The sequence below is a fragment of the Hippocampus zosterae genome, chromosome 5, assembly GCF_025434085.1.
Source record: "Hippocampus zosterae strain Florida chromosome 5, ASM2543408v3, whole genome shotgun sequence".
In the NCBI taxonomy this organism is placed as follows: domain Eukaryota; kingdom Metazoa; phylum Chordata; class Actinopteri; order Syngnathiformes; family Syngnathidae; genus Hippocampus; species Hippocampus zosterae.
The window spans coordinates 23882828-23905997 of record NC_067455.1 but is presented as its reverse complement, the minus strand read 5'-3'; the positions used below and the strand labels follow the sequence as shown (position 1 = coordinate 23905997).

Here is a 23170-nt window from a genome sequence, read left to right as displayed (position 1 = left end):
TTATTGGTTCAGAAAGCGGAAGGATAATTGGGACGCTTTCCTTCAAATAATTTGCAAGACTTTCCTTAATCCACAGGAAAACGGACAAAGCGCAGTACACAGGATGTTCTGTGCACGAGAACAACAACGGACAGGCTACATTTGAGAATCCCATGTACAACACTAATACAAAAACTGCCGAGGGGAAAGTCGTCCGCTTTGACCCCAGTCTCAACACCATCTGTACCATGGTTTGATGCCTGCAGCATCTACAAGAAAGACTTTGTTTCGTTAACATGAATATATATGGACTTATTTAGAGCTTTTTTCTGGTTAATGCCAAACAATGTCAGAGAGCTGCTCAGAAATACAAAGCACAATTTCACCAACAATGAGGGGTCCCTTGCCATTAGCGGTGTACACACAAGAGGTAAGAAATGGAAATGAGGAAGAAGAATGCCTCATTGCCTTCTTATAAGTTGGCGAAGAAGATGACGGGCTTGCTACACTGTGAGTGTTGAGATAAGAGCCTCTGGTCAAATAGTTGTATGCATTTTCGGGTAATTATGTCACAATCCCAAGTGAGAAAATTTTTATTAGATTTTCATGTCCACATCAGGGCAGCCCGGTGTTTGACTGGTTAGTCTGTTGGCCTCACAGTGCAGACGTGCAGGGTTTCCTGTGTGGAGTTTGCATGTTCTCCCAATGCCTGCGTGGGTTTTCTCTGGGTACTCTGTTTTCCTCCCACATTCCAAAAACATGCGTGACAGGTTCATGGAACACTCGAAAATGTCCCTGCGTGTTGAGTGTGAGCGCGTTTGGTTGCCCGTCTCTGTGAGCCCTGCGATGAGTTGGCAGCCACTTCAAGGTGTACCCTGCCTACTGCCTGAAGACAGCTGTGATGGGTCCCAGCACTCCCAGCGAGTGAGAATAAATGGATCAGAAAATGCATATAAACTTCGAGACATTTTTTTTGTGGATGTATGAGTCCCACACATTCTGTTTTGTTTTAAGCCTCAAAATTGAGGTGTAATATTTTCCAAGTGGCAGGAAAATGAGAAGTTTCTTCTCTACGACTATGGTTGGGTCTCTCATCTTTTTAAAGTTGTTTTTAAATTATGTGGGCCTCTGTTTATTTACTGAAGTGCGGTGCCACTTTTCGAGTTCCAATGGGAAAGATTTCACTTTTAATGTGCAGTATTGTCAGATTATTTATTTTATGTTTATGTGCTATTAATTTGTTCATCCACAGAAATGTGTTTAAATGTGAGTGTTGAAAGTGCTCTGCATAAGTCTCGACTTTTGAGTGTGTTGGTCATATTGGGGGAAGGTTTCAACAAGTATATTGAAATGATCCAAAGTAATTTATTTTCATGGGCTGTATTTGGATCATTATGTAACTCCACTCTTAAAGTGAATGAAACCCCTCTCAAGAGGCATACATGATCTCAAAGTGAAACATTTTTACAGGGTCTATTTAGCGTCAATTTTAAGCATTTGTACAGCAGTGTTGACCAGATTTTAGTACATTTCATACATGATCACAAGCGAAATATGCCAAATATCAATCTGTCATTTTAAGTTTAGTTAAGATTAGCTCTTACACTTTCTTGATTTCTTATATTACTCCAAGATGCAACTTCCACATCTTTATTGTTGAGTACAAGTTATTGTGCCTGGTGTTTTGAGGGAAGCTGTGCCTTATAGTGCACACATTATGGGCTCATGTTACTTCTCCATTTGCAACTTCCTAGGTTCTCCTTCCCAATGTTAGTATCATAGTAATGAGTAGACTGACAGAGAAGCACGTCAGGAGGAGGGACAAGTTCCTCGTTCATTTTATGGAGGCAACACTATTAGATGCCTCATCACATCATTGATGATATAAGTCATCAGTCACTATCGCCAAATTATTACTTTCACGACAAATGTCTACGTAATGCCCTAATACTCAAGTGGGATTACAGTAAATTAAAATAAAATCAACACTGCAACTCAGAGATGGAAGTAAGTTGCATACGTGCAAGTCACAAGCAAGCCTGAAATCATAAACTGCAAGTCTCAAGCTACTGTGGAAAAAATATTAAGCAAGTCAAGTCGAGTTGGGTCGCCTCCAAATTTCAAGCAAATTGAGTCTCGTCATTATGTAGCTTTCATTCTTCAGTCAAGTCATACAATCTTGCTCAGTCACAATATTATCATGATCATATATATATCGCACAAAAAATACATTTCCAACTAAAAGTTAAAAGAACACACAAAAAGTAAATTTATATCTCTAAAAATTAACAACTTAAGGGTATCAAATTAAGTTATGTATCATGATATATAGGAGAATGCATTTTTTTAACTTAAGTTTGCTTTTTTAGCGCCACAAGAGTACAGTATCTCACATAACTATGATTATAAATATTGACGTAATACTTTATTCATGAGTAACTGTGTATCGTAATTAGCACATTTACAAACTACACAAGGGGTGTCCATTACGTCGATCCTGATCTACCGGTAGATGTAAGACAGGTCCCAAGTAGATCCGAGGAGTGTCGAGGAGAAAAAAAAAACGGTTAAAACCATTTGTGTGTCTTTGTACATGTTTGTAATATATTTTTGTGTTAATGTACGCTGCACCCTAATCATCCTATCAGTCTCATTTTCACAAAATAAATATTTATAAAAATAAAATAAAGCAGGTAAATCTTGAATTTACGGTGGCGCGTGATTACGTCACCGGAAGTTATCACTCAGCAGTCTGCAATTGCAGCTTGTGATAAGAGCTGTTGCGCTCTCTCTTTTATCTTTAACATTCTCATTCAGAGTTTGCTTCGTGTACAATTCACCGAGGGCACGGGCAAAGAATATGAACCTAGAAGGGCCCAGGGAAGCACTTTAAAACGGTTCGCGTGAGCTACGATAGTTAACAGGCTGCAAAAGTGCATCGCATGCCTCAGTTTCAGGCTGTTTCTCATCATGGTGCACGTGTACGTGCGTGCGCGTACGTGCTGGTAAGGGTAGATCCCGTGAGGTTAGTTGATCGAAAAATAGATCTTCGGTCCAAAAAGTTTGGGCACCGGTGAACTACACAATGGTGTTGTTTTGGGGACCAGTGTGTTTAGCAAATCTGTTTGTGTGCGTAAATTGATCAATTTGAGGCACTGACTTTGTACAACCTTTTAGGTTGTTGCTTTATTAAGTTTTGTCAAGTTGACATGCATTAGGTTACAGGCTGTCATGCAACATCAATGATATGCTGGACACTGACATCTCAAAACGCCACAAGAGATGCAGTCTGTACACATTTCTACTCTTTAACTGCAATCGCTTTTTTTTTTTAATGGAAGCATTTCAAGATAACAGTCTCCATAATGTCTGATTTATCACTTTATTGCCTTCTCGCTTAAATTCACAGGTGGCATGAAGTTTAGTTTAAATTTGATCAGCTATTGATAAGCTAAACTGTTGAGCTAATTAAGCTAGCTTAACTTCACAGTTTACATAGCAAGCTAAACCGTGTCTGAAAGATGGAGGGAAAAGTCGTACATGTTGTTTTCTTATATTTGAGTTGCCAATGTTGAACATTGCTATTGTCTTTTTCCCAGTTTAACCAAAAAGATAATCCTTGAAACCAAACCTATTCTTCTTTGGAGCATCCTCCATATATCACTTGCTTTATGAGGGTAGCCTCAGACCTCGAAAACAAAAGGTGCACAATATATACCAAAACATGTGCTATCAAGACAGAACATATGAAAATAAAAACGCAAAATAATTTGGCCTTTGAAAGCTTATTTCCAGTTCCCTTGTCGTAATTGTAGAGCTTTGTGTGCAACCGTATGCAGTAGAGGTAAGATCAGGCCAAAAAAATCCAGCCCGACCCGACCCGGCCCGCGGGTATTAAAGCCCAAGCCCAACCAATTAACTTGATTTGCACGCCTGAGCCCGAAGAAAACCCGAAATTTCCTATTTTATTTGTGAGGACTCGGGAGGAGGAGGTGTGATTTATGAGAACAAATTAAAGCCTGTCTTTTGTAACGAAATCTAAGTTAAAAAAGACTATCAACATTTACATCTTTTATATTTTATAGTTTCTGCAGAGGGTACATTAACCGGCAATTTTCCATTATTGATGGATTTTTTTTTAAGAGTTGACGGGAAAAATTTAAGGCTGTCCGTCATTTTGACGGGTTGAAAATTGGGCCATAAACCACAGCAGCAGTACGTCCTTAAGAATCGAGCGCGGCACTTTAAGAGAGAGAAGCAGCAAGACAAAGAAGAACAATAATGGGTGGATAATAGACAGAGGCAGAAAGGAGTTCTTTAAATTGTAATTGCAAGACTTTAGTACAGTACGTGTTGTGATGAGGCGACTTCCGTTTTTTTGTGAACCACGGTCTCTCGTGGCCAAAACTATTCACGGCCTTGAAACGCCTCAGTGCACTGTGATGTTTGGGTAGCAACATCACAGTGAGTTGGGACAAGATACTGATTTTCTCACTGTGTTTCTTGCACATCATGGCCCACACTGCTAGCTCTGACAGGGTATTATGCACTCATCAAGTTATCTAAGTACAAGTTTCAACACTTTATGAAAATTTCATGGCCTGCAATTTTTAGTACAATTTATCCCATGGTATTTTTGGCAGATTTCTGAAGGTTAAAATAATCTACATATTTTTAATGAACATGATAAAACGTTTGCACAACGAAATAACGCTGAAACATTGAAACAAAATACATTTTCAGGAATATGCTTTTGGAATAAAAAAATCACAGTAAAATTAAGCCTGCTGTAAAGAGTAATTTAACATAAATAAGCAAGTTGACCCAACATTGATCAGTTCGTAGGCCAGACTTTTGAAACCTTTGCCATGAACTCCTGTAAATGGTCTAAGGTCCTGACAGCAAAAGTCCATGCACTTGTCTGTGATGGCCTGCTTAGCGCGACGAGGGGCGTTTTTTTGAAATAAGTGATAATATAGACGTTTGACGTCAATTTGTCAATTTTGCCAGCACAGCTGTTTAAAGCCTGCTCAGCATTGAGGTGCCAGTCTTTTTGCTCTCATATGAAAGCAAAGCGCCACATTGACTTCATTCGGCGAAGCCAACGCAAGTTTCTGTAGCATTTTCAACAGTCAATTTGAAGCTTTCCCACACCAAATGCGTGTTATTTTTTTCAGTTCTCCTGTCTTTAGTTTGTCCTTAACTTCTTGTTCCTCCATATTGGGCAAAAAAAAGATGCAGACTTGCGGAGGGGAAGATTATTAAGAGGGTGGCGTTCACGTGAGCAGAGCATTCTCTGGCTCTGCGGCTCCTGTTTAGTTGTTATATCGCAATTACATGACAGCGCCTTCTCTGTTTTATCCAAATTATTTTAAAAAGTATTCCTTAGTTTAGTATCCACACATCGTTTAAGTACACATTTTTATAAACATATTTATTTTTAAAAAGTCAGCAAAAGAGAAGCCCGGCCCAACCCGACCCAAAGCAATGATTGACATTTTAGGCCCGACCTGACCCGAAGCTTAAGATCTTACCTCGAGTATGCAGCACAGTGTGCCAGCATCTTCATTATTTCTGTTTTTTTGCCATCTAGACATGTGGTCCCTACTATCTTAGCGTCATCGTAGGCACCCAGCCCCAAAACAGCGGTTCACGCGTCTACCTGTATTCACCTTCATACACGTAACTTGACGCACATTTAAGACAACTGAATAGTCCTGAATATGGCAGCATGAGAACAACATCCTAGTCATCAAGAAAAAAGGAGCTAGGAACGTTGCAATTCAGAGACTTGAGATCTGCCCATTGTATGCAGCCAATTCTTTCTTATAAGTCACACTCTACCCTGCTGGTCCCGAGTGTCCATGGATGGAAATGTCCAGTAACCCCCATCCTTTACATATTTTTGTTGATTTGTTTTTTTGTTTATTTTATTTACCCTATTCCAGGAGCAAACACAGCACACACACCACTGCTGCAGCTTAATTGGCTGTTTTTTTTGGGGGGGGGGGTTCCCCAAATTTCCAATCTCACTCAGTACCTTTACCTAGCAAATGTAAGCGAGCACTTATTTTTTGTCATTTTGTGTTCTCGATCGACGTGCACATTGTAAAACGCTTGATGAGTACAAGACAATGATCTTGTTCTTTGATGCCCACTGACAGTGAGTCATCAGCTGCTGCCAATAAATGTACAACAAACATGAACAAAGAAGAATCACACAAACATGAACCACCATCAGTATGAGATTTTCCATCTGTTTGATCATTTCGACAACATAGGAGTGCCTTTAATAGTTTTTGGGCATGTTTTCAAGGGAGGCATAACATTTACTGCATTAATCCACATACTGTGTGCTGTATATAATACAATGCTGAGCAAAAGTGCACGTGAGCGTATGTGCTCATAGTTTCATGGTTCAACTGCATGTGGGCTTTGAGGCGATTGATTCACTGTTGTACTTTGTACCTCTGTCATTGCTGTTACATTTTGTACATTTACACACTTTTCAGACTTGATGGAATTATTTGGTGAGATGTCTTGTGTTCTCAATATGTAATATAGTTTACAAGGCGCATATTTCTTATGGAGGAGGATTTAAAAGATGCATCTGGTGAAAGCACAGTACCGGTAAGTTCAGATCAGAAATAACCTAACATTGCTATACCCTTCTGAAATATTATAAATGAATATGTACATACACAGATGTTTTGTAAAGAAATATATTTTTTATTCAAATAATGCATTTGTAAGTTATTGAAAATGTGTCAAATTCACATGTAAATGTCATATATGATTATAAAACGTTTTGTATATTTTTTTTCTTTAGCAGCAATGTACATACCCTTAATTTATATATAAATTATAAAATCAAGTTCAGCGTTGCTCTTTTCCTTTCTCATTACAAACATCACTGTGTGAATAATGAAGCTCGCTACTTTGCTACACTTATTGGAATGTAAGCCCTGAGAGGGAACTAAATGTTGCTGCAGTTGCCCATCTTTCTTCATTTTTATGAGTTTTCCTTTTGCTGACCACTGCTCAGTTCAGGATTGATATTACCAGTGTCCAAGGGAACCTCCACACACTGTTGCCGGCACCAACATACTGTACCAATAATTCTTTCGAACAATAACGATTTTAACACATTTGCCACATATTAAAACAATTGATGAGTCAGTGATTGTATTCCCACTGTGCATATTTTTTCGCGTGCCCAAGACAACATTGGTCAGTCTTGAAAATGGAAGCTTATTTTTAAAATATGGCGGTGCCACCCTGATTTTAATTTGTTTAAAGCAACACTAATAATTGTGGATTTAAATGACCATTTATTGATTTTTTTTTAAGGTGAGAGAACTTTTTGATGTGTTCCTCTGATTCCCCGCTTAAGTTCTTGGTTGCAGAATGCTTTGTGAGATACATTTGTTCCATGTGTTCATTTGCAGGACCTCTTCAGTGTGTGGCCATGCCTTTAACTTGGTTCCTCAAGTCATTGTAGTCCACTTGTGATTAAATAGGTGGCAAGCTACCACACTCAGTCACAGTCTGTCAGCAAATAACGTGGTAGACTTATGCTACGTTTACGCCTTTGGTTCCGTGATCCCATTAAAAAAAAAATATTTTTTTTTAAATAGCAATACACAGCATTACTTTGGCACGAGGTGGTGCGAAGCAGCAACAGGCGACAAGAATGACAGTTGTCATGCGACATGAAGCAGAAAAAAAGCCAAACACCCGAGATTGTACTACAATTTGCAAGACATGATTACACATTGTCATCCTTAAAAAAAAAAGTGTGACATATGAATGCCAGTGCTAACCTTATAATGCCATTTGTATCAAATTTGATACTTGCAACTTCATTAAGTAACTCATTCTTTATATTGCATTAAATCATCTGTATCAAATTTGGTACTGCAGGTTTATTAAAATAAATAAACATTTTCCCCAAATTATCATTTTCAGATGTAATCTGCATAATGCTTATCAATGTGATACGACAAATATCTAAAACAACATGATTTGGCAAACATATTTTTGTGGATTTTGTTATAAGGGTTTTAATGAACATCTCAGTTCCCAAAAATCAGATTTTTCTGGCTATTCCTTGAAGGGTTAGGCATTACAGGGTTAAGACAAAGCATTGCATACTACAGTCATCCTAAAAATAATACAGAGTCTAATTTTAAGATAATTGCAAACATAGGAACAGACGTGAAAGTGCGCTGGACTTGGGATGGGACACGCCTTGTGGAACAAAACTGCACAAAATAGAAGCAACGCGACAAAATCGCATGACAGCTGTGTAGGCAAAGCCAATCAGAGTCCAGCATATCTGATTCAGTAAATGGAAGACAAGCTGCATGTCTACGAGCACCTAATTTTGAATCTGCCCTGCACAACCAGAGAAGAACCAGCAGTTTATCCCGTAAGTAGGCTGCATTTGTGTGTAGGTTAAGGCCTTCACACATAGGTTTGTCCGATTCAGTACTTTATTGTGTAAAGGCTGAGTGTTATGGTTATGATTTGTATTCTTTTCTTGTCTTGAGTGTTCTCAAAAAAACAAAATTCCTTCTCAGTCTAGCAGCCAGGGCAGTGCAGGAAGGCGGGGCAGAGCTGCTGCAGAGCAGGGCTCATTAAACCACACCTGCAGGGAATCAGATGGCTTCTAAAGTCAGCTCCAAACTCTCTCCCTATACCAGATGATTTTGCCGATACATCTGCTCCAGAAGGGCGGCCCAGTAGTGCAGTGGTTAGCACGTCGACGTCAGAGTGCAGAGGTACCGGGATTCCAGCTCCAGCCTTCCTGTGTGGAATTTGCATGTTCTCCCTGTGCTTGCGTGGGTTTTCTCCAGGTCCTCCGGTTTCCTCCCACATTCCAAAAACATGCATGGCAGGCTGATTGAACACTCCAAATTGTACGTAGGTGTGAGTGTGAGCACGACTGGCTGTTCGTTTCTGTGTGCCCTGCGATTGATTGGCTGGCAACCGGTTCAGGGTGTCCCCCGCCTACCGCCCGAAGATGGCTGGGTGGGTCTCCAGCACCCCCCCCCCCACGACCCGAGTGAGGATAAAGCGGTTTGGAAAATGAATGAGTGAATGAATGAATCTGCTCCACATGTGTCTCTGTTCTCCAGTTGTTCTCTAGCTTCCTGTTTCCAATTGAGACTGCCGTGAGTGTTCCACCTTGTGTTGGTTTTGTGTTTTTTTTTGTTTTGACAAAATATTAGGTACACCCCAGCTAATGGTCTCTAGATGTCCCTCATGCGACGGCGATGTGACCAAAAAATTAGGGGCACACCGGATTCATTCTTGTCCCAAGGCGTCCCCAATGGGGCAGCCATATTGGCCAAAAATTGATTCTGGTCCATGCGTGCCGCCAATGGGCTAGCCATTCTAGTGTGTGTTCACCAGTAATCCTCAACCAGTGGGCCAGGGCTAAATGGTATGCCTTGAGAGCTCTTCAAGTGTGCGCGGAAATGATCACATTTCAATTAATTGATCAAAAAAATTAACAAATAACCTATCTTTGTTCATCCATCTCTGCCAGCAAGTTATTGTGACAGAGAGAACAAAATGAGGTTCTATTAGATTGCACAACGTGTCTCATGAGAAGCAGAATTTGGACCCAGAGGCTGAGATGAGACATAATTGGAAAAGTAAAAGTCTTTGTCTCCGAAAATACAAATTAACCCGAGAGAGCAGGGCTGGATGCAGAAGACACGGACGGAGAAAAGCTGACACTCAAACTGAGAGAAAGCTCGACAAAGTTACAACGTGTCACTGAGTAATCAGAGTTTATATACTGTGAGACATCAAGCCTGACAGAATGAAGGCTCAAAGCATAAAAGGGCCACAGCAATACAAAGTATTGTATCTACTTTTGGTTCGATTACGGTTTGAAATAACTGGTGTAGACATCCCCAATGGTGTGGCCATTTTGATCAAAATATTATATGCACCTCACATTGTAATTCCTAGTTGTCACCAATATTTTGACCATATTCATGTTCCTAGGTGTCCCTAATGGGGTGGCCTAAGGCCAAAATGTAAGGTACGACCCGGATTCCCGTACTTTGGTGTCCCCAATTGGGAAGCTGTATTGTTGCTGTAATGAGGTAACAGTGTGAAGCACTTTGAGTACACGGGGTAGAAAAGCACTATAGAAGCAACAGCTTGTTTACCATTTACATTTGGTGATAGTTCAGGTAGGAAGACATTTACAAACTTATTTTTCATTGTCGTGGCAGTCCCATCTACTGGCTAAAGGAAATATGTTTTATTCTTTTGTGTTTTTCTTCGAGATGGTTAACAAGATTTACCTCATATTTTCTCAGAAGAGTGTTTAGGCCACCATGATTTTGCCACACAAAGTGTGTGAATTTTTGCAAACCGCTGTTTAATATTAAGATCTTATTTTTGGAAATACTATGGCTTTGAAAAGAAACACGGAAAGATTGATAAAAGCTCCGTAATTTTCAAAGAATGTTGCACTACGAAGCCATACAACGGCAGCACCACAAATATACAGACCACTTAAAACGATGGCACCACATCACCGACAAGTTTCCCGCCCCCTCCCTGTCCAGTTCCTCGTTGGACACCGGAGAAACTCGTGGCAAACCAGGTCAGGATCAGAAAAAAATCGCCTCTTATTTTGGGGGTCCCCTTGCAGCTGTTGAGGAATTATTCCGCTAGAAGTAGTAGTAGAACATTGTTGAATTTCATCTTGCTATGAGAACTATTGACACTAGTCTCTCTCCTGAGAATCTGCTGAAGTAGTTAAAACAAAGAATGTACTGTGAAGTTTAGAGCCCATTTCCCTTTGGTTAATTAACAGCCCCCCAAGGGTTTTCTTGCCTCCACAACCTCATAAAAGTCCCTGAAGGCTCTCAAGTGCCCTCAAAGAGGAACCCTAATCTCAAGATCTGTGACCAGAAGGTATTTCCTGCTCAATGTTATTACAATCAACTTTAGTGCCCTCGACCCCCACCACTTCTGGGGCCCCCCTCCACGGGACATGTTTTAGAGGAGCTGTTATCTCAGGTGTCTGTGTTCCTGCCATCGCACCAAATGGGGGGTAGTGGTGGTCTGGTCTCACCTCACCGCTCCTGGCTTCCTCCGGCCACACCGGGTCAGATGACATGTTACTTTCTTTGTTTTGGGATTTGCATGAGAGGCGTACCTCCCCGCCTCTCATTATCATATTGTCTCTATATAATCTCATGAATGTGTTTCTTCGGGGCTTCCTGATGAAATCTGAGACTCACAGGAGCCCGAATCGATTCGTGTTGCGTTGCGATAAACTGAAGAAAAGACTACGTGGTGTTGGGTCTTCTTCCACCTTATAGAGAGATAAAAGAATCTGTAACCAAGGAAGGGCCAAGAGCAAATCAACAGCTCCCATTCCTCAACACAGCTCACTGTGACCGCGCATGGAAAAACTATATATGGATGACTCTTTTGGACATTTCATTTTGACACTCAATGAGAGTGGTCTGTGTACGCTACATTACACACAGCAGCTTTGAGGCTGTGACTGCCACATTGTTTCAATTGTATTTTTTTCTGTCCTATGGAGATGATTATTTTATATAAGACACTTAGTGAGTAGTCTGTTTGTGTTTACACTACAGCAACAGCTGTGAGTCCCAGGTACCAAATTGTTTACATTTTCTTTGCACAAAACCCAATTGGGAAAGGGCTTAAATAAGTTGTTTTACACGTTCTACTGTTTATAAGGAATAAAGTGGTCTACTTTTTGCAATACCATACTGAATTCCATCTTTTTTTAAACTTTTTTTCTTTGCGTATTTGCATCATGTTTAATTGCACAATATCACAACAAATTGCACTGTATCGTATCGGATCGCATTGATTTGAACTAAATGTGTATCGCGTCGTATCACATCGTGAAGACGGTGAAACGTATCGCATCGTGTCGCCAGAAAATTCCATGTATCGTTTAAGTATCGCATCGCTGGTAGTGCATCGAGATGTGTATCGAATCGTCCTCAGTGCTGAGATTCACATCCCTCGTGCACACGTGAGTGCTGTGGTGGGCACCCGCGTGCGTGTGCGTGTGTGAGTGTGTGTGTGTGTGTGTGTGTGTGTGTGTGTGTGTATTCTTGCGCGATCACGTGCACGTGCACGATCCGAATGGTTCGTGGAAAATTGGGCGCTTCAAAAGTCGATCTTAGGCCAAAAAAGTGTGTGTGTCTGGTTTGATGAGGAAGGATATGATGACTCTTTGCAGTAACACAGGAAAATAATGGCTCTTCGTCTATGACTGGTTGGCCACCCCAGATATAGATGCATGTTGCAGCTCTGAAAAAAAGGAGAGCTGTGGTGTTGTTTATTAAAACGTACACTTTATTTATGCTTTTAACAGTCTCGACAAACACGTCTGCCAGACTGTGCCTTCTCTCCTCTCGTTTGACTCGAGAGGCATTCAAAGACAGCCTCCGAAAAATGGAAATTAATGATCACTTCAATGACACTAAGGAAAGTGAAAATAATGCACCAAAACAGAAAATCATGCGAAGAGATCACAAAATAAATTCTATGGGAGCATTTGTGAACACAAAACAAACGAATGAATCACATAAACAATTCTGAGACAGTCCAGTCTCCTACATACATACAACATGTGTTTCCTTCATTCTAAGTTTTATCAAAGGCTTTTATTTTTTTTGCGGCTCCATTCTTTTTTGGGTTTTTTGGTCCTATATGGCTCTTTCAACATTTTGGGTTGCCGACCCCTCGCCTAGACAGTCGAACACTTGGCACTAGGATAGTGAGCAAATATGAATAATCTGACATTGTAACATCCAGCTATGAAGTCCTTTTAAAGTCCTTTGATTGCAATGATGGTGCTGTGTCGGAGGGACTTCACACACACACACACACGCACGCACACACAAATATATGCATGCATACACCCATCCATATAATAATAATAATAATAATACATTTTATTTGTGGGCGCCTTTCTAGAAACTCAAGGACACCTTACAACAAGCAGTTAAAATCACGAGTACAATGTTAAAAACTACATCAAATAAGATAAGAAAAAATACAACAAAAATAAATAAATATATACATATATACATATATACATAACTACTGCACAGTGTACCAAAGGTAACAAGATGACAAAAGAAAAATATTGTCGTGGATTTTATTTTAATGTATAAATCAAAACTTACCAACAGTGAATTTTTAAAGCAGAGGAATTTGTTAACTATGGAAGCCCAGTCTTGCCGATAAAAATAGTCATATTTGTGTTGCTTTGTATAACACGTGTTCGACCATTTGCAATTACATTTTGCTTTCACTAAATGTCTTGTTTAAAAAAAAAGTAAATCTTGACCAGGCTTTAAAGCAGATGCCAAAACAACAGATGAACACACATAAGTTTAACCGATCAGACTGTGATATATTCAGGAAGGCACAACAATGATAAAGGTAAAGGAGTGTCACCTATAGGTGTTGAATCTTTAAATTAAACAGGAAGCACAGGAATAGAAAAAAGCTGCATGGAGCCAAAAATGCCTATTCATATTGTGATATAAGACAAATGAAAATGGAAGCTCTCTTATAAAAAGCCATAACTCGCACTTTAAAAGACAACTAACTAAGGCATAGTGTATGTCAATCAGCATCAATATATCTCACATTTTAACATCTTACATAAAAAAAAAACACTCCAACTTTGTTTGATGTTTTGTTTGACATCATACATCTTTTTGCGTTGATCCCTTGATAGATGACACCTGTGGCCTGGTTATTATTTTTTATTTTTTGCTTTAATTGAGGTGGATTTTTCTCAGGTTTTGGTCGAATTATTAATTACCGTACCTCACTGGCATTTGACTGAATCTCTGTGGAGGTGACTCATCTGTCTCTCTACAGCAGTTTCCACTCCCATTTATTCCTCAAGTTTTGTAGTATGGTCTGGACACAGGGCTGTGCTCTTCACATCCTACTCCACGTGGCTCGGACTCATGTGTCACTGCTATTTGAAGAGCATCAAGACTATCAGCTCTGTGGTGAATAGCAGCCCAAATCGGACTCCACGCTGTTTGGTTTGTCAACACAGGCTTGCTTTCGACAGCCCGTTCAATTGTAAATGTTATGCCAAGCGCTTCAAATCCGACTGAGATCTCACGAATAGGTGAGAGCAATCTCATCACATTTGAGCAAGCAGTGCAAATCTAGTCTGGGTTGATTGACACGCCAATCAGCAGGGAACCGAGCGGGAATATGTTTAACTGCCTGCCCTCGAAGACATTGTGCTCACGCTTAAGTGAAAACAAGGTAAGAACTCCATTCACACTTTCAATATTCCGTGAAAAAAAGCTCATCGGATCGACAGGGATGTAAAGAAAAGAAAATACTTGACCTGGCAGTTAGAAATTCTAACTCCATATTGCTGGTTATGTCTTCTGAAGGAACTGAGAACCCTTTAACCCAATCAGTGCAATTAGTCGCAAAAGCACAGGGGTATAGTGCCCCCCAGTGGTGGCATGACGTACTGTATGTGTCTCCGCCATGGTGCTGGGATGAATGAAGTGAAAGAAAAATTCAGAGTCGAAACATGATGTAAATAGATGTCGCTTCACTTGAGTGCCGAGATGGTGATTTGAGGTTTCACAACAAAGCCAACCAAATCATTTGAAATAAGGTTGGCAAAGCCTTTTTCCATTTTCTCTCTCTCTGAATCTCAGGTTTTCATTCCGCAACATTTTAAAAAAAAATAGATTTCCAGCAGAATGTGCTTTTGCATTGCAGCATAACTGGGCACAAACCAAGGTCCTAAAAAGTAGGGTTGGGTGAGGTTGGTTAAGAAAAACCCTCAACAGCCCTGACCTCCTCCCGATCAAACAACATTGGGACAAACACGGGTGTTCGTGAGGCAGGATCTCTTGTCCAAAGGGATACAATTTCCACAGAATGAAAGCACAGACTCCTTCCCACTGTTCAGCAGCACATGCGAACGTGAGATCATATTGCGTGAAAATACCCAATGTCATCTAATTGGTTTGCAATTTATTAATTTACTCCAAATACGTATCTTTATTCAATCAATGCCAGCTACATATGACACACGGAACAATGAAATCATCTTCCACTCAATGACAGAAGGTCCAGTGACAGTAAATTTTGTAAAATTCTGTTGTATAAAGGAATTTATACAACAGAATGGTATATTTTGTTCAACTGAACATAGTTAAAGAAAAAAAACAATGTAAATGAAGAGATAGGAGGTCATCATTATCAGTATGAATAGGCCAAAACTTTCTGGTATTTTGGTGACGAGATTTTTCAGCTGTAAAATATGCGCCCAGGGTCAATTGATGAGGAGTACGACTGCAGCTCGGACCCACCTATGGTAGACGAAATTCGAGGCGTCCTGCTTCAGCTCAGGAATAATAAAGCCCCAGGTGAAGACGGCATCCCGGCGGAAGTTTACAAAAGCAACATTGACGTCTTCGCAGCGTGGCTTCATCGCGTATACAACGCCATATGGACGTCCGAGACCATCCCGGATGACTGGAGCGAAGCAGTGTTAATACCCCTTTTCAAGAAGGGAGACAAGAAGCTGTGCACCAACTACAGAGGCATTAGCCTTCTCGATGTGGCTGCAAAAGCATTCGTCATCCTTCTGCTGAAACGCTTCCAGATGGCCCGTGACCACCGGACTCGCCCAACTCAGGGTGGCTTTCGCCCCGGAAGGGGATGTGTAGACCAGATTTTTAGCCTGCGTCGCACCTTGGAGCAACGATGGGCCTACCAACAACCAACAGTCGTGTGCTTCATCGACTTTGCCGCAGCATTTGATTCAGTTGACCGGGGTGTGTTGTGGATGATCATGAAGGCTGACGGGATCCCTGTGAAACTGCTTCGGCTCATCCAGGGGTACTACCGGTCAACCCGAGTCCGAGTGCGGGCCTACGGCAGCGAATCAGAAACCTTTGAGGTGCGGTCGGGTGTCCGACAAGGCTGCGCGCTCTCGCCAACCTTATTCAACTATGCCATCGACCACATCCTCCACTGCTCTCCATGGCTTTGAGGGAGTGAGGGTCGGCCGAGATGTCGCAGTGTCGGACCTGGCATACGCAGATGACATCGCTCTACTTGGAAACACGTTCGAGGAAGTTGAAAACGCGCTGATGAAAATCCATCGAACGGCCCTGACCGTTGGAATGCGCATCAACGCCTCGAAGACCAAGATCATGTCCTCCCTCACCAACCCAGCTGACCAACGGTCGCTGTCACTGGAGGGCGTGACCCTGGAAAACGTTGATTCCTTCATATATCTCGGCTGCTCTGTGGTTCCGTCGGGGCAAGGAGAAGCAGAAGTCGTGCATCGCATCGGGGCTGCCAGATCCGCCTTCGTGCGCCTACAACGCCATCTGTGGGGTCGGCGCGAGATCTCGGCAGTGACAAAGGGGCGTGTCTACCAGGCGATCGTGCGGACCATCCTGCTTTATGGCTGTGAGACCTGGCCCATGAGAGTGGCTGACCAGCGCAAGCTGGAAGTCTTTGATAACGATTGCGTCCGCCGTATTCTCCGCCGCCGCCGATCGGACCGGGTCCCCACTGCTGACCTTCGTCGCTGCCTGCACCTTAGCCCCTTACCAGCGTGTCTCCTGCAACGCCGACTCCGTTGGTTCGGGCATGCGGCACGCCACCAGGAGGGCGAGTTGATCAGGGATGTTCTCCTTCCTGCTCCTTTGGCAGCCTGGCGCAAGCGGCGTGGTGGACAAGTCAAGACCTGGGCCACCACGATGAAAGAAGACCTCGCGTATCTTTCCGGCCCCTTGGTGGTGGGTCTGAGACGGTGGAACCAGGACTGGCTGAAGCTGTCGGTTGACCTGGCACAGGATCGCCGCGCTTGGGCCGCCATGATCAGGGATGTCGTGCGCGCCAAGGAAGAAGCCAGTTCTACCCGCCCAGGGTGAAGGCCGTTGCAAACAAACAACAAAACAGGGTCAATTAAGACTGAGAAGGACTGATTGTGTATATTTGTTTTGGAGGATTTTAAAATACAGGGTGGCCCACTTAAAAGTAGCCCGGATTTTTTTTTAAATTAAAATATTTTTTTAATTTTTTTCAAAACATGTATTTAATTACGTGAATGTTACAAGTGACCCAAGTCTTTCCAAAACCTGTTTTTATTACTTACAGGTTACAAGAGATGCTGGAAGTGTTCCAAAACTGCTCCGGTTATACACGTTGGCGCTGAGCCAATTTTTGTTTGTTTTAGATTATACACGAACAGTAGTGCTCCTACCTTCTCCGGGTGCGTACCATACCTCAAGAAAATGGTGTTTTCCTTGCAGCAGAGAATAGTGATTGTGGAAGGCTATGTGCGAACCGGATCAATTAAGAAAACACAAGAGGCCTTCACTCGCGAGTACCCACAAACAAAACCACCGGCTAAACGTTGTGTTCAGAGCCTGGTTAAGAAATGGCGAGACACTGGCTCTCTCGCAAACGTGAAGAAGCAGAGACCTAAATTAGTCCGGACGCCCGAAGTTGTCAGTGATGTTCAGCAGCGAATTACAAATAGCCCTCACAAGTCAACTCAGAGACTATCCCAGCAAGTTGGTGTATCACGAACGACATGTCAGCGTGTACTGAATTCTCTGAAACTGAAACCATACCGAATTTCATGTGTTCAGGAACTAAAGCAGCCCGATAAAGCTAAACGCATTAATTACTGTACATGGTTGCTGACTAGCATTGCAGACGGACTTTTGGACCCACTGCTATACTTTATGTCGGACGAAGCATGGTTTCACTTATCAGGATACGTAAATTCCCAGAATACGCGGTACTGGTCTTCTGTGAATCCCCACATGACACGCGAAAAAAGATGTCAATGGGGGACACTTCCAGCATCTCTTGTAACCTGTAAGTAATAAAAACAGGTTTTGGAAAGACTTGGGTCACTTGTAACATTCACGTAATTAAATACATGTTTTGAAAAAAATTTAAAAAATATTTTAATTTAAAAAAAAATCCGGGCTACTTTTAAGTGGGCCACCCTGTAGATGTAGGCAAGCTGTTTTGGTTGCCCTTGGCTTAAATTGTGCAGTGTGTCACATGTCTTAGTCTGACTTTAAAATGGTTTTAAATAAATTGGCTTTAATAGCCATACTAAAAAAATTAATTAATAAACACACACACACACACACACACACACACTTGCAGAGGTGCAGTGGAAAAACTAAACTCAAAACTGAAAATGGCAATAAACCAAAGTAACAAACAACCAAAAACCCATGACGGAAGCACAAAATGACATGACAGCAACACGCACAAAAACAAAAACAAAAATCCGGCCAAGACTGGCAAAAACCAGGGAAGTAAATGCAAGCAAACAGACAAGACAACAAGGAACACCTGCACAAGACACAAAGGGTTGAGGGAGCTGATTGGTTAACACATCCGTATGACTAAAAGTGGAAACAAAACCAATTGAGGAAGACAAAAAGCACTTGGGAAAACAAAACCAAATGTAATCTAAACAAAAAGAGAAATCATGACAATAGCAACCAATTCAATGCATATTTTGATTTTTAACACTAGCATAACATGAAACACTACTTTCGCTTTTGTCCTCTGCAGAAAAGCCTTTGTTAGATTTGGATGCTTGTCATGAATTAGTATGTTTGATATTACGTAGTGTATATTTAAGGTGTGGATACATTTATTTGCGTGAACTCAACTTTTCTCTTGTGTATCCCCTTCAGTTAAAATTCCCCAGGGAGAAGCATTAAGACTGGGTTGACCTACATTGCTTCATGTATTTTCAGGAGTATTGTGCCTTTGCTGGCTCTACCTCACTGTAGAGAAGGTGATGTACTGCCATCCCGTTACATACGATTAGGAATGGACTGTCCCTGGATGGCTACAAAAATCCCCCCCCCCCCTCCCATAAGCACCAATAAATAAGTCAACAAATACATACTATAAATAAACTGATTTACTGAGATTCATACTGCATTTTCCTCTTCAGCTATCATCAACAATTGATTGAGCATGGCAGGAAATCAAGATTTCAGAAAGACTTTTTAGAAGCGGAGTAGGTTACGCATGTTATTTTGACAGCTGCAGGTAAGGAATAGGCGCTGTGCACTGAGAAAATGCCAAATGAGTTAGTTTACTGCCATTTTAAGAACTCAGTTTGAATATTCCATTGAGCCTAATGTGGTTTACACCCTTTCCGCCTGCAGCGAAAGCGCTGTCCTCGCTCTATGGAAATGCGCAGGTAGACTTTGCCCTCAGGCTTGCTGACAACACAGGAAGAGCAGAGGAGACTAAAATTGCGGCTTACACAAACCGAGGTGAGACTCGTTTCGACTGCCTCTCGATTATTTGAGTGAAAAAAACAAAGTCAACTGTTTTTTCAGGGGAGGTGTGTGTGTGTATGGCACGGGGGCTGGAAAATCAGAACAGACATTTTGAGCAATTGTAACATTTTGTTGTGTCCAACGTATGCAAATGACCTTTCGGGAACCCGGATACATGTACTTCCCATTTTAAGATGTTCACAATAGATCACTTCAGGAAACTTTTCTTTAATGAAGTTTGATTTGTTAGGATGGTGACATTATCATAAATGCTATGCAGCACTCCACTTTTTTTGATTCTTGACAATTCACTTGGTACGCCTTCCAGTGATACCAAAAATGTTCAGTTTTGGTTATGTACTGCAGTGGTGGAGAGCTGCAGTTTCATGACAGAAACGTGAATGTGTTTCTGTTTTCCCCAACAATGAATGAATATACTTTTCTGTAATGCAGTGCAGTACTACCAAGTACAAACACTTAAACATATTCTTGAATTATTACGTCCAAGACCGGTTTAATGCAGTTGTGATAGTGGATCTCAATCTTCAGTATTATAATGTACCTATGGAGTTTAAAATGGGTTTAATTGGTCTAAATGACCAAATAAACCCATGTTTGTCATTAATTACTCTCTTTTGTGTCAAATATTTTATGATGACTACCCCCCACCCCCTGACTGGATGCCAAAAGGAAATCCTGGTTATTGTGTCTCTTTACTCTGTCTGAGATCAATGACCCACCGATGTGGTTAGCAAATATTCTGTATATATTGGGCATTTAAAAATGCATCCTGAGAGCCATAATCAGGAAGGCGAATACATATATTGCTCGTTGCGGTTGCATAATGCCTTGTTTTGAAATTAATCTTTAATTTTTCTCTGACATTGGCCCAATCGCCAAAGGAAAATCACCAATGAAAGCACTGACACTATTCCAAATTATGAGTTTATGTCACATGTTCACTACCACGACCGATGTTCTCGTGTGCTCCTGTTGTCCAAAAGTCACTCGGCTTTGAGAAAAATGGATGATGTTAATAGTCGCAGAAATGATTACGATGGACCTTCACCTCCACCCTACAATCCTGACTGTGAGAAGAAATCATACACAGGGCAGACGTATCAGGTGGGGTAATTTTTTTTATTTATTTTGTTGCACATTTAAGACAATTTTCTATCAGTCTTTTATGTATGGCCTCCCATAGTAAAGATTAATCATTTCATTACCGGAATGTCGGTGATGGTGTAATGGGACACTCGCCTGACTTGGGATTCAATGTGCGACCAGGGTGCGATCTGCCTATCGGCCAAAATCAGCTGGGATACCCTCCTGCAACTCCAACCCTATACAGACTAAGTCATATTGAAATTACATGACATGACAAATGGGCGGAAAAGAGGGCAAGTTATTTTGCTGGTGATAACAACAAAATGTTGACAAGCAGGTGACAGCATTTTGAAAAGAGAATTGGCTATCATTTAGCTATGTTTGATCATTTAAAATGGGAATTGCAACAAATCCCAAAATGTTACACCATCCATCCATCCATCTTCTACCGCTTATCCGGGGCCGGGTCGCGGGGGCAACAGCTTTAGCAGGGAAGCCCAGACTTCCCTCTCCCTAGCTACTTCTTCCAGCTCTCCCCGGGGGATCCCGAGGCGTTCCCAGGCCAGCTGGGTGACGTAGTCTCTCCAGCGTGTCCTGGGTCTTCCTCGGGGTCTCCTCCCGGTGGGACATGCCTGGAACACCTCACCAGGGAGGCGCTCAGGAGGCATCCGAATCAGATGCCCAAGCCACCTCATCTGGCTCCTCTCGATGTGGAGGAGAAGCGGCTCGACTCTGAGCCCCTCCCGGATGACCGAGCTCCTCACCTTATCTCTAAGGGAGAGCCCGGACACCCTGCGGAGAAAACTCATTTCGGCCGCTTGTATCCGGGATCTCGTTCTTTCGGTCACGACCCATAGCTCGTGACCATAGATGAGGGTTGGGACGTAGATCGACCGGTAAATTGAGAGCTTCGCCCTTTGGCTCAGCTCCTTCTTCACCACGACAGACCGATACAACGTCCGCATCACAGCAGACGCTGCACCGATCCGCCTGTCGATCTCCCGCTCCCTCCTGCCCCCACTCGTGAACAAGGAGGAGGAGTTCAAGTAAAATGTTACACAATGGCATATAATTGCGAGAGTACTGATGGTGTGCTGGAGCCCATCCCAGCTGTCTTTGGGCAGTAGGCAGGGGACACCCTGAACCGGTTGCCAGCCAATCGCAGGGCACACACAGCCATTTGCACTTGCAATCACATCTGGGGACAATTTAGAGTGTTTAATAAACCTACCGTGTGTGTTGGGGGGGAAGGGGTGGGGGGGGCGAAGAAAACCTACGCAGGCAAGGTGAGAACATGCAAACTTCAGACAGGCTCGAACCCAGGAACACTGGACTGTGAGAAGTGCTCACCAGTCGCCCTCCGTGCGTCCCATAAACATACAGTAAACTGAAAATATCTGTCATACATTGCCATGATCTTCAACAAAAACATCGCAATATATTGAAACCGTTGTGCTAAAGGAGCACAACTTTAGTCTGGAAGGAGAACGTATGACAGGACCATATGGTTTTGGTTAATAATTGATGACTGTCATAAATCTTAGGTCGGGTACATTTTATAATCACTGAATTTCTCCTCTAAATAGGACAATATCTTTTGAAATTCAAATACAATCAGTTGAAATTAACTGGTAGCACACAAAATAAATTATTTTAAACAAAACTAATTTTACTCATCAATGAGCTAGCTGACCTTGGTTACCCCAAACATTGACTCTTTCTTTGCATGTGCTGAAATGTTTCTGTGTACTAGGTGGGGAATGGAGGTATTGCGGTGGTGACTCCACGATGCAGCTATGAAAACACGGTCTACTCAGAAAGACAAGCAGCTGCTGGGGATGAGCAGCAGTTTGACCGAGCGCCACCAGTCTACTCTACCGGCTTTCAGGACAGTGTTTTTGCAGATTCTACGATACGAAGAGGTAAGCATGAGTAACATGTAAAAAGAAGCTTTGGAATGCCATCCATCTATCCATTTTTTATCCTTATTAGCTGAGCTGGAGTCTATTTTGCAGCCATTAAAACATATTTCAATTTTAACATGTCATCACACATGGTCAAAGCTGCATTTGAATATATCATGAACGGTCACTGTACAGACAACCTTTCAGAGCAAAAGTTGAGCTTTATAATACGCTGTGTGTTTCATATAGTGAAAAATCTGCGAATGTGTAATCTGTCAGACTTTGGTGTCTTGTGACTCACAGCCCTGGTGGCTGAGGCTAAGATTAAGACAGTATTGTGACCTGAGGCGATTGCTCTAAGACTGCAAAGGAAGCTCAGCTTCCCCTAAAATATAAAAAAAAGTGATCAAATATATGTGTGTACATGCAATTATGTGGACATATCATTGACTAAATATGTGCGACAACGCGCTCAACTTTTGACCTGAATCAGCTTCTTATTACTAGTTACGACGCGACTCTATTATCATTCATTCCCGCAGCTTCAATGTGCTTTAAATTGTGTGGATGCTGAGCGTCTACCGCGCAGACGCTGGGTGTCTAGATAGTTCAGTGCAGGTTGTCCCAATGCATTGAAACGAGACGAGTCAGTTGATCAATGCTGTTTTGTCCCGCTCATCGGACGCTCAACGTCTCTGGATGTCTATGGACAGTGGGCGTTTATAGGCTGGCCAGGAAGCTCAGCTTCTCTGCATGATAAATGGATGAATGTCTGAGGCTGAATCTCTTTTTGATTGGCAGCGAAATGAACCT

The 23170-nt window shown here is 42.0% G+C and overlaps 2 protein-coding genes across 9 annotated transcripts in view; both read left to right on the top strand.

Moving 5' to 3' along the window:
* The window catches only part of LOC127600226 (CUB and sushi domain-containing protein 3-like), a 782730-nt gene that overhangs the window by 526380 nt on the left and 233180 nt on the right, over positions 1-23170 (top strand). For 6 of the 7 annotated variants that reach the window (XM_052064574.1, XM_052064571.1, XM_052064573.1 and 3 more), the window contains one exon: positions 77-6853. In XM_052064574.1, the coding sequence (XP_051920534.1) occupies positions 77-236 (160 nt within the window). In that variant the 3' untranslated portion in view covers positions 237-6853. Of the gene's footprint in view, positions 1-76; positions 6854-23170 lie in introns of those variants that run through there. The other variant, XR_007962299.1, reaches the window with a different exon arrangement.
* zgc:110410 (uncharacterized protein LOC553618 homolog) overlaps positions 19164-23170 on the top strand; it is a 188588-nt gene continuing 184581 nt past the window's right edge. For both annotated transcript variants that reach the window (XR_007962308.1, XM_052064836.1), the window contains exons 1-3: positions 19164-19340; positions 20351-20471; positions 22207-22375. Coding sequence is in view for 1 of the 2 variants with exons in the window: in XM_052064836.1 (XP_051920796.1) it covers positions 20370-20471; positions 22207-22375 (271 nt within the window). In the remaining variant the exon portion in view is untranslated. The remainder of the gene's footprint in view (positions 19341-20350; positions 20472-22206; positions 22376-23170) is intronic.